At 34.3% G+C, this 20,627-nt stretch overlaps 2 protein-coding genes and 1 long non-coding RNA gene across 7 annotated transcripts in view; 1 reads left to right on the plus strand and 2 right to left on the minus strand.

Annotated features, from left to right (window-relative positions):
• The window catches only part of LOC150064432 (uncharacterized), a 12,331-nt gene extending 5,653 nt beyond the window's left edge, over positions 1 to 6,678 (minus strand). The window contains exons 1-2 of the long non-coding RNA XR_016535265.1: positions 6,306 to 6,678; positions 619 to 679 (exon numbers count right to left, since the gene is read on the minus strand). This is a non-coding gene — a long non-coding RNA (uncharacterized LOC150064432). The remainder of the gene's footprint in view (positions 1 to 618; positions 680 to 6,305) is intronic.
• The window catches only part of LOC150064431 (uncharacterized), a 27,332-nt gene extending 16,636 nt beyond the window's left edge, over positions 1 to 10,696 (plus strand). Inside the window, exons 6-9 of one of the 3 annotated variants that reach the window (XR_016535264.1) lie at positions 3,838 to 3,985; positions 4,751 to 4,937; positions 7,697 to 7,896; positions 10,483 to 10,696. Coding sequence is in view for 1 of the 3 variants with exons in the window: in XM_090331873.1 (XP_090187999.1) it covers positions 3,838 to 3,985; positions 4,751 to 4,937; positions 6,312 to 6,496 (520 nt within the window). In the remaining 2 variants the exon portion in view is untranslated. Of the gene's footprint in view, positions 1 to 3,837; positions 3,986 to 4,750; positions 4,938 to 6,311; positions 6,679 to 7,696; positions 7,897 to 10,482 lie in introns of those variants that run through there. The other 2 variants (XR_016535263.1, XM_090331873.1) reach the window with 2 other exon arrangements.
• The window catches only part of Rnf180 (ring finger protein 180), a 111,987-nt gene continuing 100,056 nt past the window's right edge, over positions 8,697 to 20,627 (minus strand). For 2 of the 3 annotated variants that reach the window (XM_090331874.1, XM_090331875.1), the window contains exon 7: positions 10,526 to 11,718. In XM_090331874.1, the coding sequence (XP_090188000.1) occupies positions 11,519 to 11,718 (200 nt within the window). In that variant the 3' untranslated portion in view covers positions 10,526 to 11,518. Of the gene's footprint in view, positions 8,857 to 10,525; positions 11,719 to 20,627 lie in introns of those variants that run through there. The other variant, XM_090331876.1, reaches the window with a different exon arrangement.

The following is a 20,627-nucleotide window of genomic DNA, read 5'->3' on the forward strand; positions in this document are numbered from 1 at the left end:
TTTTCTTCATTTCTTGTATTTTATTTTTTTCCTTTTCCTGTGTTTACTAAATTGATCTAGTGATCTTTGTCTCATGTAGTCTCAGAAGTAGTAGTCTCAGCAGAGCTCACTAAATCTATCTCTAATCCTTCCTCTTCTAGCTCATATTTACAGAAACAGAAATGTTAACCATTAGCCACGAGTAGTTAAATTCTCAGATAAACTCATACAAGTTGACCATTTCAAGATGTTGAAATTAGTAAGTAGGAAATAGAAATATGTTTACTAAAATCAGTGAAATCACCATAAAAAATGAGGATTAAAAAAATGGCCCGAGAGTTTGGCTGAATGGTAGAGTGCTTGCCTAGCATGCACAAAGACCTGGGTTCGATTCCTCGATAACACATACATAGAAAAAAGCCGGAGGTGGTGCTGAGGCTCAAGTGGTAGTATTCTAGCCTTGAGAAAATCCAAGGACAGTGCTCAGGCCCTGAGGTTAAGCCCAGGACTGGAAAAAAAAAGAATATAGCCACTAAGGGATTTCAAACATAATTTTAATTCAGCCTACATTTCAGAATACCTTTATATAGTTGATGTTTTTTTTCCCTCAACTTTTACATTTCTGTTGCTTAAACTTACAGATTTGTATCCTATGTCCCTCTTCTCAGTGTCAATCATTTTCTCCATGGAAATATCAGAGCTGAAAAGAAATAGATTTTATGAGGTTTGCTCATTCCCTCATCCTTGGGGCAGTTTTCCTTTAGAAGTTCCCCTGGTATGAAGTTAGTCAATGTCATTTGCCTTTTTGAAAGTCTACAGTACCAAAAATAGTATCTGGTACACAGTAAGAAATTTCATAGATTGCAAACTGATTCAATAGGATGGTATGGAATTAAGAATAATTATTTTGGCCTATTTTGATCTAATAAAAGTTAAGAAAGGAAGTCATTGAGGCAAGATGAATTGTTTTTGAAGTCAAGACTAAAAATATTTTAAAAATTCATAAGGAAATGGAGAGACTTAGAAAAAATTATATTAAGTGAAGTAAGCCAGACCCAAAGGAGCATGGGTTTCATGGTTTCTCTCATTTGTAATGATTAGTACACATCTAGGATTCTCCTAAGAGAAGATCATAATAGCTCAAAATCTTTGGTCATACAGAATGAGACTAAGTGAAATGAACTCTAGGATATGGAAACAAGAGCTTTATCTTTGTGATTGTTGTTCTTAATGTACTATGTGAAGTTATTTCTTTTCTCTTTTTTCCCTTTATGGTTAATCTCATGTGGTTACTGTATCTCACTTTGTTACCTGGTATATTGTATCTATTTTTATTGGTTTATTTTAAATAGGGAAGAGAAGGGGGAAAACAAGATGGTTGGGAGGGTTTTGGAGGAGGGAAAAAGGGACAAAAACATGAGACAGGTCAAGGTTCAAGAAGTAAGTACCTGACAAAATGTTGCTGTAACCCTTCTATACATTATGCCTGCAATAAAATACAAGAAAAATATTTTGTAGTAGTTCATACTCTACTTTGTTTTCAGTGGATTATACCAAACATTAGGATGTGATTTTGGTGTAGTTAGGATAACATTATGAAAAGAGCAATAATAAAAATTGATACTGTCAGGGCCAGGAGTTTGGTCTAGTGGTAGAGGGCTTACCTAGCATGCACGAAGACCCGGGTTCAATTCCTTGGTACCACATACATAGAAAAAAAGCTGGAAATGATGCTATGGCTCAAGTGGTAGAGCTCTAGCCTTGAGAACCCACGAACAGCACTTGAGCCCTGAGTTCAAGCCCCAGGACTTACAAAGAAAAGTGATAATGTCATACATATAGAAATGGATTCTATTTTCTTCCTACCAGTGACTAATAGATGTTTAATGAATAAAATTAATCACCACTGTTAACCAAAGCTGTTGTTTGGAGATGGATTCTTTATAGAGGCATCATTCTGTCTGTTGGCATTAGTTAGTTGGGAGATAGAGTCAAATGCACACATCAACTCAGCTCTTCTCAGTGAATAGCTTTGGGCAAAAATATTTGCATGTTTCCTGTCTCAGGTATCAAAGGTAATCATGAAATTATCATGCCCATATTTTTCAATTATTTATTGTTAGTTACTATTGCACTTGAAGAAAAATCCTCAGTGATTCAGGAAGAACCTGACCAATCTATTAGGAAAAGCCAGATTTTTTCAGCTAAAAATTAATTCTTGAAGAACCAAAACATAAATGTTATCCTTTTACATACTTGAAAACTTTCTAAAATGCAAGTATTATGTTCCTTTCTGCATTGAAATGTATCACTAAAGTTTATCTTGTTTAATGACTCAAAGACTTTACCATACTTTTAGGCATTGTAATATGCTTAAGATACAGTTATACACAAATATTGGTGATACAGGTCCTTATCAAACTATGAATTCAATTTCCTTAAGATACTTCATTTCCCTTAAGCTGGATGGCTTATTTGAAACTAGTAAGAAAGCCAGAATTTTAAACAGATATGCCCATTGTCTCCTCTATCATTTTATGCCTCTGGAATTGAGGGTGAGAGCTGAGACAACAGAATTTTCAGTGTTATTTCCTTGGATTATAATCATTTCTTTATTAAAAAGACAAAGATCATTTGGCAAGACCTCCAGCTGCATAAAGCCCCTAGCATGCATGCCTTGCCGTTTTAAGTAGAGTAATAGGTTATCACTACTTAAATTTTAATGCTCTTTTTTTTATTAGTGTGTCCTTTACAGGATTATTCAACAATATACATTTTTAACAATGTATCTTTTTTAATGTTCATAATCAATTTATTAATGTCACAGACAAATGTAAGCAACACATACAGGCATGTATTACACTGTTAGTGCATTACAGTGTCCATAATTTTCCAAAATCAAAAAGCAGTGTTGAAATGCAACTATTTTTTTTCAGTAGTGCTATGGAGTGGGAATTTCAATGTGGGAAACATTGGGGTTAAGATCTTTTCTTCGCATTTGCAAAATCCATTCCTCTTGCTCTTGTTTTTTTTTTCCTCTAGCTTTTCTTGAAAGTCCATGCAACTGCTCCAAAATCAATATGACAGGCATAGGGTTCCCTCCCTGTGGGAAAATGCTCTCTTTTGAGAGACCTAAAGGTATCTGGAAGGGGTTCCAGAGAAAGGAATTTAGAGTAAATAGTACATTCAAACTACATTCTAGACTTTCAATGGAAGCTAAGATATTTTTTATTAAAGAATTTATTAACATTGAGTTTTACATCATATTTTAAATGACATGTCTAAGTGGAAGCTCTGATTTTTTTTTTGCCAGTCCTGGGCTTGAGCTCAGGGCCTGAGCACTGTCCTTGGACTTTCTCAAGGCTAGAGCTCTACCACTTGAGCCTCAGCCCTACTTCCAGCTTTTTTCTATGTATGTGGTACCAAGGAATTGAACCTGGGTCTTCATGCATGCTAGGCAAGCAGTCTACCACTAGGCCAAACTCCCAGCCCTCTGATATTTTTTTCATATATTTTTATTGTAATTAATAAAAGGGTTACATTATATTCGCCAGATAGAAGGTGCATTAATTCACATACATTGATATTCTTTCTCATGTCTTGGTCCCCATTTCCATTCCCCCCACCCCCACCCCTCATCTTGTTTTCTCCCCTTCCCTATCCAATTTCAAATAACCAAATACAAATATATCCAATATATCAGATAACAAAGTGAGATACTGTAACAATATAAGATAACCAAGGGACAGCAAAAGAGATGAGAGATAACATAGTACATTAAGGACAACAATCACTCATTATATGGCGTTTGTTTCTATATCCTAAAGGTCCTTTTAACAATATATCTTTACATTTCAGATTTCCTCAGGTTGCTGGAATAGAATTTGGATTTGATCCAGATGCAGAACCAGGACATCGAATCATAAGAGATACTGTAAAAGTTCAAGGGCAGTATTTACAGAAGAAAAAAGTTTACCTTCTTGCTATTAAGGAGTATATTGCAAATGTGAGATTAATTTCTTTTGAAAACATTCTATAACTTATGTTTATGATATGTTCATGTAAACACATTTAATTTTCTTGTGGTGATTTCAGACCCATTGCACTTTTATGATTGATGAATTAAATCTGTTTTATTTTTTAAGTGCCATATAGCTTCATTGTTTTATATTATCATACTTACATAAAAATAAAGACTATTTTCTAGATGACTGACATACATACAATAGAAAATGGCTAGATAACAATTGTTTAATGGTTGCTAAACTTTATTTTTAATGATAAACACTTCTGATACATTTAAGGATCCTACTTTAAATATATTTGTTATGTTTATATTTAGATATATCCAATACAGTTTGTTGACCCTAATCTTTAAGGACTTTACAGTTTAATTCAGTGAGTTCTTAAATACTAGAGTTTGGAGCAATGTCAGTAGTAGCAGGAAGCTTGTTAGTAGAGTCTATATTACTAGTAATGAGAGCCATTTGGCACCTCTCAGATGGGCTTCAGTAATACTGGTTGGTGTAAACAGACTTCACAGTTGGCTATCTAACAGGGATTTTTGGTGGCCCATTGTTAAGGCTGCTAGGCAATAGAACTAGGGTGAATAGTTTAAATGTTTAATAGTTTAATGTTCAGATCCAGAGTCTGGGAGAGAAATTTAAACTTTGTCAAAAATCGAGTCAGTGCCAACAGCAAAATTTAAAAATGCACTTTGATGGATTCATATTTCTAGATTAGAAAATTGAGATTGTTTTTTGTATTTCAGGGGAAGGATGGTTACAGTATGCTTAAAAGTTGCCCTCGAATGTTTGACACAGAAACTGCACAGATCCTTTCTACAGTAGTCATGAATCATTTTGAATCCATAAAAATTTTGCAAGGAAGGAAGAAGTGCCTTTCAGGCCATCGGATGAGCTTAATTACTACTACCAACAAAGTACCATCACTAACAGGTGACAATATGGTTGTATTTTATTAGAAGGACTTTAGATTTGGAAATTTTAGGACATTGAGTAAGTAGTGTTTGATGATCTCTTTTCCTATGCTTGAGGGAATATGAATAAATAACCACTACATTATTTGCTATGGACAAAATTACACCTGTGGGAAATGAGATTATATGAAGGACACAAACAAGCTGAAAAGCATAAAACATTTTAAAAACATATTTTTCAAAAATTTGGGGGATACAATCTTACTTCACCTCCTTTTTGATTTTTTTCTTTTCTATATGACACATTCTAACCAATCAAAATGGCTTACTTTTTTCTGTAAAACATTTCATCTTTTTCTACCTCTGATAAACATTGTATGTACCTTGTTATAGAGAGCACATTTGGTCCAGAAGTAATATTCTTTTTGGAAAGTCACTTTGAAAACTATCAAGACTAAATTGGAGTCTATTATACTTCAGTTAATTCATTTTTAACCATTTGCACACTGCTCAACATGTTGAGAATCTAGATTAAATAGTATACAGTAATCTGTTAGAATGCCTAGGCCAAAACTCAACATAATCAACCCCAGGAAATGAGGGGGACAGAAGCAATGGGAAAGGAGGGGCACAGGAAGGAAAGGGGAGGGGAGGAGAAGGCAGTCAAGAATTCATTATATATACCACAAAACCCTCAAAAGTAAGGGAAGAGGTAGCACTTTGAAAAACAGATCAGAAGATTAAATTGGACCAATTCATAATAAATTCTTATAATTCTTTGATAGAATGGTTATCCTTATGAATATGTTCATGTTTTGAAAATTACATTTGTAATTTTGGAAGTAAAGTATATCTTTTTATTTTGTTTTCATACAATTTTTAATGTATAAAATTGATAATATTGTGTCTCCATCTACTTTTTTCTCAAATGTAAATAAGATGAAACAAAAGAATCACATTATCAAATAGATAATCTACCCAATAGCTTCTTTTAAATAAAGCTATATATTCATTGTCTTGATAATCCTTTTCAGGTAATACATAAACATATTTAGAAAGCTTTAAAAATTAACACATTGTTTCCTATGCATATATACATTGTGTAATGTTAATATCAAACTTAAGTATCCCTAACCAAACACTTCCATTTTTGGATGCAGGTTTTTTGAGTGAAGTTGAATTGATGTCCTTTTCATTTGGTATGAACTTGGTAATTTTTTCAATAAACCTCTGTTCATGACTGAACAGCTGATTGTAGAGAATGGAAAGATTCTTGTTAAATTTTTATTATTGATGTGAATTTGAAATCATATATTCCAATAAACCCCTAGATATAATTTTAGAATATTTTTTAGGGCCATGATTTCTTTAAACTGGTTTTACTTACTTGTAGCCTTTGTGGAAGAATCAGATAAAACATCAGCAATAATTGCGGTTCCTCGCATTGAAGGACGGATATGCCATATTTCTCAAGATATGAAAGAACATTTGCACCAACTTAGAACGGAAAGAAAACAAGGCTTAAGAACTTTCCCTACCATTAGTGATAAGACATCTGAGAATTCTGATTCTGACTGAAATATAAAATAGGTAGTATGTTCTAAATAATAACAGAATGAAACTTTAGCATTGTTAACTGTAGTAATATAATTTTGAATAATAATAATTTTGATTGTTCTAGAATTGATGTTAATTCCATGGATATTACTTTAAGTGTTTTTATTTGATTCTTATCAGGTTATGTAACTTGACTCCAGTGTGTTGTGCAAGAAATAATATGTACACTTGTGAACATGTTTGTAACTTAAGTATATACAATGTATAATGTTTTCAAATTAAATGACTTCTATGCTTACTTTTCCACAGCATATCTTTTCCCTAAGCTTGTTTTGTATTTTCTGTATGAATGAACTACATATATATATATATGTATATACATTTATTCTTTGTTGGTTTAAAACCACAGTTTTAGCATTATGACGTAAATTTGATTCAGAATTGGGAAAATAAGCTCAATGTATTTAGTACTGATCATAAGTATACTTTGTTAGTTTGATGAAGTTGTAAGGCATAACAATGGGATAATAAATGTTTTCTTTTTAGAAGTCTTGAGTTTTTCATCTTAGACAATGTAGACTTTTAATGTAGTATACTTACTTATTATCATTTCAATTAAAGCAAATTTTAAATGCAGAAACAAGAGTGAATAATGCACTTATTAATAGATATACTATGTAGATACTTTAAAGTTATTTAAGACCTTTTTGATCAAGTTCTTAGGCCCAGACTTCAAGCTCCAGGACTGGCAATGAAAAAAACTATCAAGAGATGAGACATGTAACTGACCTTGAGCTAGTTTTAAGCTCAAGTTGAGGACTCTTTCACTTGAACCACAATGCCACCTCCAGACTTTCTTGCCTGGGCTGGCTTCCCACTGAAGCCCTCAGATCTCAGCCTTCTGAGTAGCTAGTATTACAGCATGAGCCCTGCTCATCTCTGAAAGTTTCAAATTTGTAATTATTTTCCTGTGTGTGTTTGTGTGCTGGTCCTGAGGCTTGATCTCAGGACTTCTACACCAGTGCTCTCTTCCACTTGAGCCACAGCTTCACTTTTTATTGTTTTGCTTTTTTTCATGCTTAAGGTAAGTGACTTTTCTGTCCAAGCTGGCTTTGAACTGCGGTCTTCAGATTTCAGCCTCCTGAGTAGCTAGGATTACAGGCATTCATCCTATCAATAAATATTTCTTGAGCATGTAATGTTTTTGTTTGTTGAATACAGGAATGAATGAGAGGCTCTTTTAAGTATTGTGTGCTACTATATGCCGAAGTGTTATTTTACCTGCTAGTTTCTTTTATAGAGAGGAATGTAATCAAGGAAGTTAAAACTACAAACAGCATTATTCTAGATGAAAACTGAAATGAGCATCGATCAAGATAAAAATAAAAGTGCCTCTGTGAATAGAGCTGCAATAAATGTGGGTATGCAGATGTATTTTTTGTATGTTGATTTACACCACTTTGGATATACTCCCAAGAGTGGTATTATGGCTTGACACAGTAGTTTATTTATTATTCTTCATTTTGTTGATGTTTGCTGAAAAGGGTATTAGGCCCTCACCAAAAGCTGTACAACAATGGAGGATTGGCCAGGGCAAGAAAAAACAGAGGGAGGAAATCTGACTATAGTATATGCTTCTGTGAAAAGTAATCATGAAACTCAATTAATGTACACATTAAAAAGGGGTAGTACAACAGTCTCTATTGGAGGACAGGAGGAGGGAGAAGGGTAAATGGAGAAGATGAATGAGGGTGAAGGACATTATTTTTATAGATACATATATATGTATATAAACATATCAACTTACTTTAATAATTTGTAAGTACTTTGAGCAAATACCATATGAAATAAATAATTTTATATGGGATAGATTACAGATGTAAATTGTTTTCAAATTGCTAATATAGGAATTACAGGGTGAAAGCTGTTTTTCAAATTGTTGATTCACATAGGAATTTCAGCGTGAAATAGCCAAATGCGATGTTTTTGAAAAGTGCCTATTAATTTGAATCTGTATTAACTCAAAGTCTTTACAGTGAAAATATATAGTATGCAGTATATTTAATGGCTTACATTTTTAACAGAATATATTAAATTCTGAAGCCACTTATAATGGCTTACTTATTATAAATCTTTAAACTTTAAAACAGAATTCTACTAAATGATTCCTCTTAAAGTTTCTTCTAATTATCCTGAATGAATGGTAATTATAGTGGTTTTTACTTTCCATAGCCTTTCAATTTATTATTCCATTTCAAGTCTCCTGCTTCCCTTTTCTTCTTCTTCTAGTAACCTACTTACTTACCACTTTCAATCAGCCCTTCGTGCAGTATCAAATTCCATTTTTTCCTGACTCATGATGTCCATTGGGGACAGGTTTCCTATTGGGAGCAGAGGTGTGGTTGATAAAAGCATCTAATTTGGGTTGTTTTTCTTTGAATTAGATCATCAGAGTTTTTATACAAATAAAAAGAGATGTACTGTGTTAATTCAGTCAGCCAAATATACTAAAATACAACGTCCTCCAAAGCTATAAATGGATAGAAATGGGGGGTAATAGGGGTCACTGTTCTCAAACTTTAACATATAATAGGAGTAAGATGGGAAGCTTTTAAGGTTTCTTGTTTCTGTATCAGTTCCATTAAGTGAAAATATTTGGAGGGTATGACCAAACATTATGGAACCACATAATGGTAGGCATTAGTGTTTTTAAGGAGTCCCCAAATGATTGTCTTATGCAGCAATATTTCAGAACGAATTCCATAGATCTGTGGTTGGCAAACTGATGTACAGGCTCTATTCAGCTGGTGACTTGTTTTTTATAGTAAAGAAGTTTTAAAAGTAATAAATAGTTTATAGAAAAAGGACATGTATCAGAGACGTTTTATCTTTAGGCTGCAAAGCCTGAAATATTTACCTTCCAGACATGTACAGAGTTTGTTGTCTTGTAATATGGATTATTGGATGTTTGCAGCATTGGTTCCACATGGAAGCTTTTTATAAAAGCAGAATTTCAGATCATCTCCTAGACTTACTGAATCAGTTCTGCATATGAATAGAATTTATATAGATATAGAAGTAGAGAAACACTGAGACATAACAATTTTATCAGTGCTTCTGTAAGCAGCCTCCAAAGGTAAATAAAAAGTTCCACAGGGAAGGAAAGGTACTGGATGAAATAGTCCACATTAAATTGTGAGCTGCATGCATTAAGTAGATTTTCACAGATATAAGCAATGAAATTTGCTCTAAATAAGATACAAATGGTTCACTCCTGCATCCTTGCATCCGATCATCCCTAATTCCTACTGTTTCTTTAGTAACATTATTAGCAAAGTTTCCTCAGTGAATATTCAAGTCTAGAGAGTTACCAGATCTTACAAACAGTATAGGTTGATAGAGTAGGAATCCTGAAATAGGACAAAAATGAAGTTACTTCTGACTTTGATAACATTGTCTTCTTTGTCTATAACATGTGGATATAGCATTTGATTCACAGTACTGAGAGCATTAAATTAGTATATTAGAGTGACTACAGAAGTAACTAAGATGTAAAAGTTCCATAAATGTTAGCTACTGTCTTTTGTCACTAACATTTTCTTTTAAATGGCTTCACTGACAGGCAAGATCACACCTATAAAGCCAGAAAAATAGATACCATGAGCTTACAAGAAGGATATGTGTCCTTTACAACACTGTTATTAATAATTATCATAAACTGTCATTTGCTAACAAAAGGATGGAATTAGATATCCTTATACTAAATGAAACAAGCCAATACCATAAAGCCAATTAAGGCAATTGTGGAAGTTGGAAGACATGGACATGAGAATGGAATATTAGGGAGGAGGTAACAGGGAAAGGAAAAGGCAAGGAAATAAGAGAACAATAAAAGAGCAATGGAGAAGTGACTATGGTCAAAGTGTATTGTACCCATGTATGGCAATGTTATAATGAAAACCCTTACCATGCATAATTAATATATACCAATAATTATTTTGTCCTAGATTTCACATAAATTTCTGGAAAATGAATAAATCTCACTGGACATTTGAGATGCCTGCTTTATTTCTGCCCATTGGAAGAACTCAGATCACTTCTTATTTTTAATAAAGAAAAATTAATGATAAAGACTTTTGTGCTATAAGTAAAAACAAATGCCAGATATTCTTTCTATAAATTTATGAGTGTATTTCTAACAATTCTTTATTTCAGACAATAATTAACAATAAAAAATTAAAAACCACTCTTTATTGCACATTTACAATATAATTGACTGTTCTAGTTATGTGAATCACTAATTACAGTTTGGGCATGCATTGTTCATTTAGATGACTAAAATCAGTTACATGTTTTTTTTTGTTTTCTCAAGTGATTCATCCTGAAATTGTAAAGGGTTAATATGGCTCTCTAAAGCATTTGTTGTTAGGGGTTAATTTCATTGCACTTGTTATTCTGTGGCTTATTATAATTAAAAATCTTGCACTGAGCTATTTTTAAGTCTGTACAAAAAGATACTCAGCTTTTTGATAGTAGTAAGGACATAGTAGAGATAATTAGAAACCTAAGCAATATACCCTGCTAGATTAGTTCCCAGAGACCATTATTAAACTTTAATGCATATCATTTGCCTAAGTAGTGATTGACTAAATAGCTTATCAGTATACTAGCTACCCAGATTATCATTTCACTTTATACTTTCACTATTTTTAAGTGGAAGGAAAACTGCAGCTTTTTACAATCAAAGTAAGTATAAAAGTGACCTTGTAAAATAAGAGCCCCAAATCCTAAACCAAGAAGTATATTAAAAGGTAATTGTTGCTAAAGGCTGGATACATTAGTTCTTGAATAAAGTTTAGTTTGTTATGTGAAAAACATTAATAAATAAATCCATTATTCCCAGGCTTTCTACAAATGCCAACAATCATATAAATTGTCGCATATAACAACATTATAAAACCTCCAAAACACATTTTAAAAAGTTTAAGCAATTGTTATTTACATCATTTATGATTGTTCAGTTGTAGTAAGGTATGACAATTCCTAAAACGGAAAGAAAAAATAGCAAAGAAAGCAGAAAACAATGAATCCAATGACCCAGTTCACTGAGTAAATATATATGATCACCATATCCATGTCAAACCACCACCCCCGACTGTCGTCCTCAAAGTGCAGATAGTCCATCCTGTGTGCTCCGTGCGGAAACTGCCTTCTTGTAACGGGAGCTGCACGTCTAGGGAAACCTGAAGGCAAGACAAATTATTTTAAAGTCGATTCTACTCTGATACATGCTCAGGAAAGAAAGTGCATTATGAACAGAAGACCACAGTGCTTTCACTGATGGGTGTGTTTCTTTTTAATAAATATATGTATATATGTATAATATGTGTAACTACTTTATAGAAAGTATGAGTATTTGTGTACTTTATATATAGATGTGAAACTACCTGATATAAAGTATATAAAGCATACAAAAGTATAACATATGTATTACCATTCAACAAACCAGGTTATGAATACAATGCATCTTGATCACTGTCATGCCTTTCAATGTTCTCACCTATCCCTCCCCATACACCCCTCCCTTCTCTTAATTTTGTAGCCTATGCATTCAACTGTGGACTGCATTCTTGAGCTAACAAAAATACCTCTTGGTTTGTTATGTTAAAGGTAGGAGCAGTAGACAAACCTAGCACTATTACTACCTTGGGCTAAATTATTCAGGTTTTTCAGTGTGAAATTTCTCATATATGCCATCTGATTACTACTTTTGAGGATTAGTTGTAATTATTTTCACAGGAAACATTTTCTACATTTAATTTTCAGTTATTAGTCACTACACAACTGCTGTCGTAAGTACCGTTTGTAACTTCTAGTCACTGGCTTTTTATAGCTTGAAAACTTCAGCTACTTAAACAAAGTTCTATGACAAAAATGTCTTGTTTTAACACTGCATACATATTGGACAAGTATAAACAGTACTCATTTCAAGGCATTTGGCTTTGATTTTCAACATATCACAATAGGCCTACCTGGGTAACAGCCTACTAGATCTAAATGGGCATATACAAAGCAAATCTCCAAGTAGTTTCTATTTGTATTTGTGAGAAATATTACCTTCTATGAAATGGTAATTTTTCTTTTTGTTCATAAATGAATTTATTTATACCCTGAGTATAAATATGTTCATTGGCAATCTTCTTTTGTTGGCTGGCAAATATAAAACAAAGTATCTACAAAATGAATTCAAGTTCGTAGTCGTTGACTTTTTTTTTTGCCAGTCCGGGGACTTGAACTCAGGGTCCAGGGCATTGTCCTTGGACTTTTTCCTACAAGGTTAGCACTCTATCACTTGAGCCACAACACCACTGCAGCTTTTTTTTTTTTTGCCAGTCTTGGGCTTAGACTCAGGGCCTGAGTACTGTCCTTGAATTTTTCCTCAAAGCTAGAGCTCTACCAATTGAGCCACAGCACTACTTTTGGATTTTTTCCCCTATGTATGTGGTACGAACCTGGGTCTTTGTGCATGCTAGGCAAGCAGTCTACCACTAGGTCAAACTCCTGGCTGATTATCTTTTGTCTTTTACCTACTTACCACTTACTTTTAAGTGTGTTTTATTACTGCTAGAGATGGGCACAGCACATAAACAGAAAGTATATAATCCTAGAACTTGTTGGCAACTCTGGTTTGGCAACTCTGGTGGTAAAGATTCTGTGAAGGGCTATTTCAAAGCAAATTCTGAATTATCCCTTTTAGATGTTAAATGTTACACTTGAGGTCAGGCTGCCTAGTCAGACAGATGTGTTACATTAACCTGGGGTATCAGTGTAGTTAAAGATAAACCTCTTCACTCAGGAATAACACTAATTTGAAACATAAAACAGCAAAGTAACTTGTTTTATGTAGATTTAAAACATGAATGAAGGACAAGATAAAGAAGAAATGATGCTTTAGAATGAATTAGGCAGCTACATTTTCAAATAGGTTTTTGATCATTTCTAATGATTTTAATTTAAATTTTATTGTAACGGTGATGTACAGTGGGGTTATAGTTATATGTCAGGTAATGTGTGCATTTCTTTTTGACCAGTCTTATCCCCTCCCTCATTTTCTCTGACATTCCCCCCACCAGCCTCCGCTCTCCCCAAGTTCCACGTTGTTAATTTCCAACATAGTATCTAGTGAGTATCACTGGATAATTTCTAAAGTTTTTACCTAAGTGCCTCTCATATTGGATATGATTTGTTCTTTGTTAGCTCCTCCTTTCTGTCTCTGTCTCTGCTCTACGTGTGTGTGCATGCGCGTGCGCGCACGCGTGTTGTGTGCATGTGTTTTGTTTTGTATTCTGGGTGTTGTTTTTTTGGTAGTTAATTGAAAATAATCTCATGGGTTTTTTCTGTCTTAGGTGGCTTAGACCCATGACCCTCAGATCTCTGCTCTGTTCTTTTTAACAATATTGTCTTCAAACTGATTTCTTTACCTATTTTTCCTTAAATCCATTTGTGTTCAAAGTTTAGATACAACTAGATAACCATCTGCTTACCCATGCATTTGAAAATTTCCATATACTTCAATGTGTGGGAAAGAAGCAAACTAGTGAAGTAGGCTCTTCTGTGACTTGCAGTTTTTTTTCAGCTGATACCACATGACCACTAAGACATGAGGATGTATGCTAGGCCTCACTAAGTATTACTAAAGCTTAATTTGTCTTCGGCTTAAACAAGCATTAATATCTTCCCACATTCTATTGGAGCTGTGGGCATTTCACTTGGAAAAGTAATGGTGTACTGGACTATCTACTATTTTTCAAAACTATAGTCAGTATGTGGGAAAGAAGGGAAATGAGAAGGGAGTGTTTTTCACATTAAATATTAACAACTACATTGAGCTAAATATTCTCAAAATATTTTCTATATCTTACAAACATTTCTTCCCAAATATAGGCGAGAGAATATATAATGTTAGTGGAAATTATTATTAAAAAATCTGTTATTTCTGCCAGGGATTGGCGGCTTACATCTTTAATCCCTAACTACTCAAGATGATTAGGATCTGAGGATCCTGGTTCAAAGTCAGTTAGGAAAGACAAATTGGAGAGTCTCATATCTCCAGCAAAAAGCTGTATGTAGAGGTATGGCTCAAGTGGTAGAGTGCCGGCCTAAGGGAAAAGCTAAGAGAGAATAAAATGCCCTGATTTCAAGCCCCAGTACATGGCATGCACACATGTGCACACACAAAGGGACATACAAATACAGATACACACATACCAGCATACAAACACATGATTTTCTCCCCTTAAATCTTATATTCATCAAGTTTTCATTTGCCCAATCAAAGCAGTAATTGTATTTATAGCAATGGTATTAATGACAGAGGTTCAGTAAACAGTGGGAACAGGCACAAAAGATAACTGCCACATTGAGTATGGCGATCCCACCTTCTGGTTTCTCTTGAACCACATCTATCCTGGCATCTTAGTTAAGGCTGATTTATTTAAGGCTGATGAGACAGGCAGCAAGGTGGAAGACATTGATGCAATTCCAGTTGCTTTAGGCAACAAGTTTTTTTTGTTGTTGTTGGTTGTGGGGCTTGAACTCTGGACATGGATGCTGTCCCTGAGCTCTTCAGCTCAAGGCTCCCGCCCTACCTCTGGAGCCACAGCGCCACTTCTTGTTTTCCAGTGATTAAGTGGAGATAAGAATCCCAGGGTTGGGGCTGGGAGTTTGGCCTAATGGTTAAAGTGCTTGCCTAGCATGCATGAAGACCCGGGTTCAATTCCTCGGTACCACATACATAGATAAAAGCCAGAAGTGGTGCTGAGGCTCAAGTAGTAGAGCTCTAGCCTTGAGAAAGTCCAAGGACAGTGCTCAGGCCCTGAGCTCAAGCCCAGGACTGGCAAAAAAAAAAAAAAAAAGAATCTCAGGGTCTTTAGTGCCCGGGCTTGCTTTTTGAACCTTGATCCTTAGATCTGAGCCTCCTGAGTAGCTAGGATTACAGGCGTGAGCATCCATGCCTGGTTTAGGAAATAAGTTTTTACCAGTTGATACTGATCAGTGGTTGGCTCACTTCTGCTACTTTCAATAAGAGAAAGTGAATGGAAATTGATGTTCTGGACTTTCAAAATCTTGTAAATGGCATGGAATGATTAAAACTTTAAAACTTCTAAATCTAAAAGAAAATATCATTCATAGGCATTGGATCAATAATCATATTACAAAAATTACCAGAATCCTAATCATGGTGATTAATACTGAGGTCAGGTACTACTATGAGAATTAAATTCATACATGTAAAATAGGTGGTGGGCCCTAATAAACGTTCAGTAAAAGATTTTATTTTTATTAATTTTAGTAGTTTTAATAAGAGAAAGATGTTGTTTTACCCTGACAGTGCTTGCTTTTTTTATTTTTTCTGAGTAATTATATTTTTGTTCTAAACAATTGCCTATATAATTGTTTTCTTCAAGTACAAGTTAATTTTCCTAAGTCAGTTAACTGCAAGTAGATTACCAATAGTTTCACTATTGTATACCAGAACTATAGAATTCACTAAACATTATGGAGAGTTTATGTCCTATATTTTATTGGATAAAGATTTTAAGATATTTTAAGATGCTCCTGTGTTAAAGAAACTCTTAGTGTAGAACTTTCTTAAACATTAAAAAAAAATTGTCCTCAGGGTAGACAATTTATTTACTATTTGGCTTAAAGTTGGTTTCCCCTTAGTAAGAAAATTACATAGAAAGGAAAAGATTTGCCCTGGAAGGCTTAGTTTCTGAAGAATACAGACAATTGTAGTACCAACAAATATTGTCTCCCCAGAAACCAATTATTGCTCCACATATAGTCAAGGAGTAACATACCTAAATCATTATAACTACCAACACACACACACACACACACACACACACACACGTCATTCCAGAATGAGATCTGTATTGCAGTTCCTATATTAGGAATTTACTTTTTATGAACAAAACCTACTGCTTATTTTTAGCTGGTAATTATTATTTGATATGAAGACAAGGTTTCAAAAAGTATCCAATTTTAAACATTGTTCTAATGCTTATTTGAAGAGCTAACAAAGATACACAAGATGTGTGTGCTTCTGTCATCTAATACAGAAGAAGAGTGGAAACTACACTTTTACAGGAATCTAAAGACTTGGATTCTGTGACACTATGGACACTACTCATTGTCAAATCAAAATTATTGTTTCATTTTTAGCATATGTTAATACAACTGTAAGTGCATTTGTTTCATTCAATTAGGTTTTTAAAATGCTGAAATAGCCTTTAAAATACATTAAATTGATAGATTTTCCAATGTTTTACCATGCCAGGGGTAAGTCCCTCATGAACATATTGGCTTTTATAGACAGACTAATCTTGTTATTACTATTTTGTTATGTATCTTATGCATATGTTAAAAGGGGATTGGCCTATAAGGATGTTTTATAATGTCTTTGCTGGTTTGTGCATCATGCTTTTATGCTTCATAAAGTATGGTGCCAGTTAGGTGACAATTCTCCATTAATCTCTATGTGTTCGCACATCTTGTGAACAGTAATCATTGCCTTTGTTCTAGGTGATCTCTACACAGATGTTTGTATAGCAAACTGCTAGGGAAGATAAAGTGCATCTTGTTGGAGCAAAATGTTTGTAAAAGGCACGTTTGGAGCAGAGCACATTTAGTGCCTGCTATAAAAGGTTGAAATTTCATAAGCTCAGCCCATTGCACATGTAGATATTCCTGCTCTCATGCTGTGCTTAGGCACTAATTACAGGTCTTATATCCTCTACCACTATCTGGAAAGTGGCCAAATAACTTGCTAATTTGCAAATGGATAGAATTTCTGACCTGTAACAAGTTCTTGACCTTAGTAACCTTGTAATATATATATGCTTTATTGTCACAGTTTGCATAAAATTAGAATCACTGCAAGCTTGGGTCAATCTGTAAACCCATTTGAATCCACTCTCTTTCCAGACATAAGGACAAATTTAAAATATCAATTGATTTCTTTAATAGTGCTGGTCTATTCACATTTTTCACTTCTGGAGTCATTTTTGATAATTTTATACAGTATTCTCTATCTGCAAATTTTCAAATGAATTAAAATTTTCTTAGAGATATTATACTTAGGATATTGTTTATTTGTATTTTGCTTTGTACAGTCTCAAGTAGAAAGTGATTTTTCAGTGAATATACTGCATGTTGTTTCTGGGTAGAAGCATTTATCAGTTTAAGATGGTGAAGTCTCTCTTCCTTGACCACAGCTACTAACAAAGTACCATGATGTTTTGCTATCGCGGGTCTTAAAGCTGGAGATGACATGGAACAGGACTTAGCCGTTAAGAGAAAATTACTGCAATGTTACTAGGATGTCTGACTACTACTAATAAATCAAAACACAAAACTTTCCATGAAATAGTTGATAAACATTGAAACTGAATCTGATTAATTTTCTCCATGAAACAAATAAGTTGTGAAGAAGTTAACTGCAAAGAAAAAAACCCTAGAAGAAAACCTCCAAGTTGCACTCATATTTAAAAATATATATAAAGGGGCCGGGAGTTTGGCCTAGTGGTAGAGTGCTTGCCTAGCATGCACAAGGACCCGGGTTCGATTCCTTGGTACCACATGCATAGAAAAAAGCTGGAAGTGGTGCTGAGGCTCAAGTGTAGAGCTCTAACCTTGAGAAAGTCCAAGGACAGTGCTCAGGCCCTGAGCTAAGCCCAGGACTGGCAAAATATATATATATATATATATATATATATATATATATAAAGAACTCACTACTAATAATCTAGAACCCAAAATTTGCTTCTTTTTGTCTTCTATTTTGTGAAAAATTAAGGCAATAGCTTTTTATTTAAAAATACAGCTTAAAATCATCTCCAACCTCAAAGATCATAATAAAGTAAGCTGTTATTTTGGAGTTCCTTTTGGAGAAAGATTGTCCATTGTTATCTCATTTGCTTCTGCACTACCAGCAGCTTGTACTGTTTTGCAATATACTTGCTGTATGAATGGACCAAGGCCTGCATGTAAGGCTTTGGTGAATAGAATAAATAATAAGCATATTTTGAAAAATGTGCCTTTGAAATGTATTTTCAGCAAGAACTGAATATTTCTGGAAGACACTTTGTAGTCCTTACCAAAACACACACACACACACACACACACACACACACACACACACAGAGCAGACTTATTCAGAGCCCTAAAACTAGTATTAAAAGGAGATATATGTCCTTTTGTTGATATGTTATGGGACAGACAACGGTTAAAGTATAGTGTATTACTGCATGTATTCTTCACATTACATAAAAATTTTGTTGTGTCAAATGTTGATTGATGTAAGTAGGTCTTAGCAGAGGTGGAGTAATAATAGTCACAAATAGGTATAGACTCGCTGTGTTAATATACTTGAAAGTTAATGCAAATAGACTTTAAATGTCATCTCTTCATCTCTCATATCTTTAGGCCCGTAGAGTCTAAACTATTAACTGCAAAAATAAATCTTTATATTGGATATTGAAAGCTGTAATAGACTGCTTGCCACTCTAGAACGCCCATGTAAATTTCAAAGTAATATCTGAAGTTATCAGGAAAAATAATATTTTTACATGTTTGGGTTCTCTAGCCAGGTAAGAAATGTTGCATCTTAAACTAGGTGCTGGTGCCTCACACCTGTAATCCTAGCTACTTACGAGGCTGAGATCTGAGAATTGCAACTCAAATCCAGCACAGGATGGAAAGTCTGTGAGACTCCTATCTCCAATTAATCACCAGAAGAGTAGACTTGGTGCCGTGGCTCAACATGGCACAGTATTAGACTTGAACAAAAGATCTCAGGGACAGTGCCCAGCCCCTGAGTTCAAGCCCAACAACCAACCAAAAATAACAACAATAAAGAAATTTTATATCTTCTACAAATATTTTATGGTGTAAAATATATAAAATAAAGTTTTTCATTTTGTTTTACGCTTTAACTGCCAGAACTGGGGCTTGAACTTAGGGACTCCCTCTTGCTTTGTTTGCTTGCTCACAGCTGGTGCTCTACCCCTGAGGCACACCTCCAGTCCAACGTTTTGCTAGTTGGAGACAGAATCATGAAGACTCTTCACCCCGGGCTGGCCTTTAACAGCAATCTTCCGGATCTCATTTTCTTTTTTTTTTCATATATTTTTTATTGTAATTAATAGAAGGGTTACATTATATTGGCCAGATAGAAGGTGCATTAATTCACATACATTGATATCCTTTCTCATATCCTGGTCCCCATTTCCCTCCCGCCACTCCCACCCCTCATCTTGTTTTCCCCCTTCCCTATCTAATTTCAAATAACCAAATACAAATATATCCAATATATCAGATAACAAAGTGAAATACTGTAACAATATGAGATAACCAAGGGACAGCAAAAGAGATGAGAGATAACATAGTATATTAAGGACAACAATCACTCCTTATACGCCTTTTGTTTCTATTTCTTAGAGGTCCTTTCATTTAGCGTCATACTATATGGCCTTATGTATCTAGGTTTTGCTCTATTGCAAATCTCTGCTAGGAGACCCCAAAGTTTCTACTGATTATGACAAATGAGGGAAACCATTGAGCCTATGTCCTTTGAGTCTGGCTTACTTCACTTAATATGATTTTTTTCTATGTCTTTTCATTTCCTAGCAAATGGGGCGATGTCATTCTTTCTGACAGCAGCATAGAATTCCATTGTGTACAAATATCACATCTTGTTGATCCACTCATCAAACTGAGGGACATCTGGGTTGGTTCCATATCTTTGCTATGGTAAATAGTGCTGCAATAAACATCATTCTTGAGTAGTTAAGATTACAAGTTAAGGCTTGACATTGTAATCATTTTAAATTCACAATTCAGTGACATCAATTACATCCGAAGGATGTTCAATCATTACCACTGTATATTCCATTGTTCTCCATTATTCCAAACAAACTGCAGTAATTATACATTTACTCCCTATTCTCGCCCCCCCCTTCTCAGTAGATCTTGGTAATCTCTAATGTATTTTCCATCTCTCAGAATTTGCCTGAGTGGATCATAGAACATATGTCCTTTTGGGTCTGGCTTAGTTCTCTTAGTATCTTTTCAAGACTCATCCACATTG

This window comes from Megascapheus bottae, chromosome 4, assembly GCF_031878675.1.
Source record: "Megascapheus bottae isolate mThoBot1 chromosome 4, mThoBot2.hap1, whole genome shotgun sequence".
In the NCBI taxonomy this organism is placed as follows: Eukaryota; Metazoa; Chordata; class Mammalia; order Rodentia; family Geomyidae; genus Megascapheus; species Megascapheus bottae.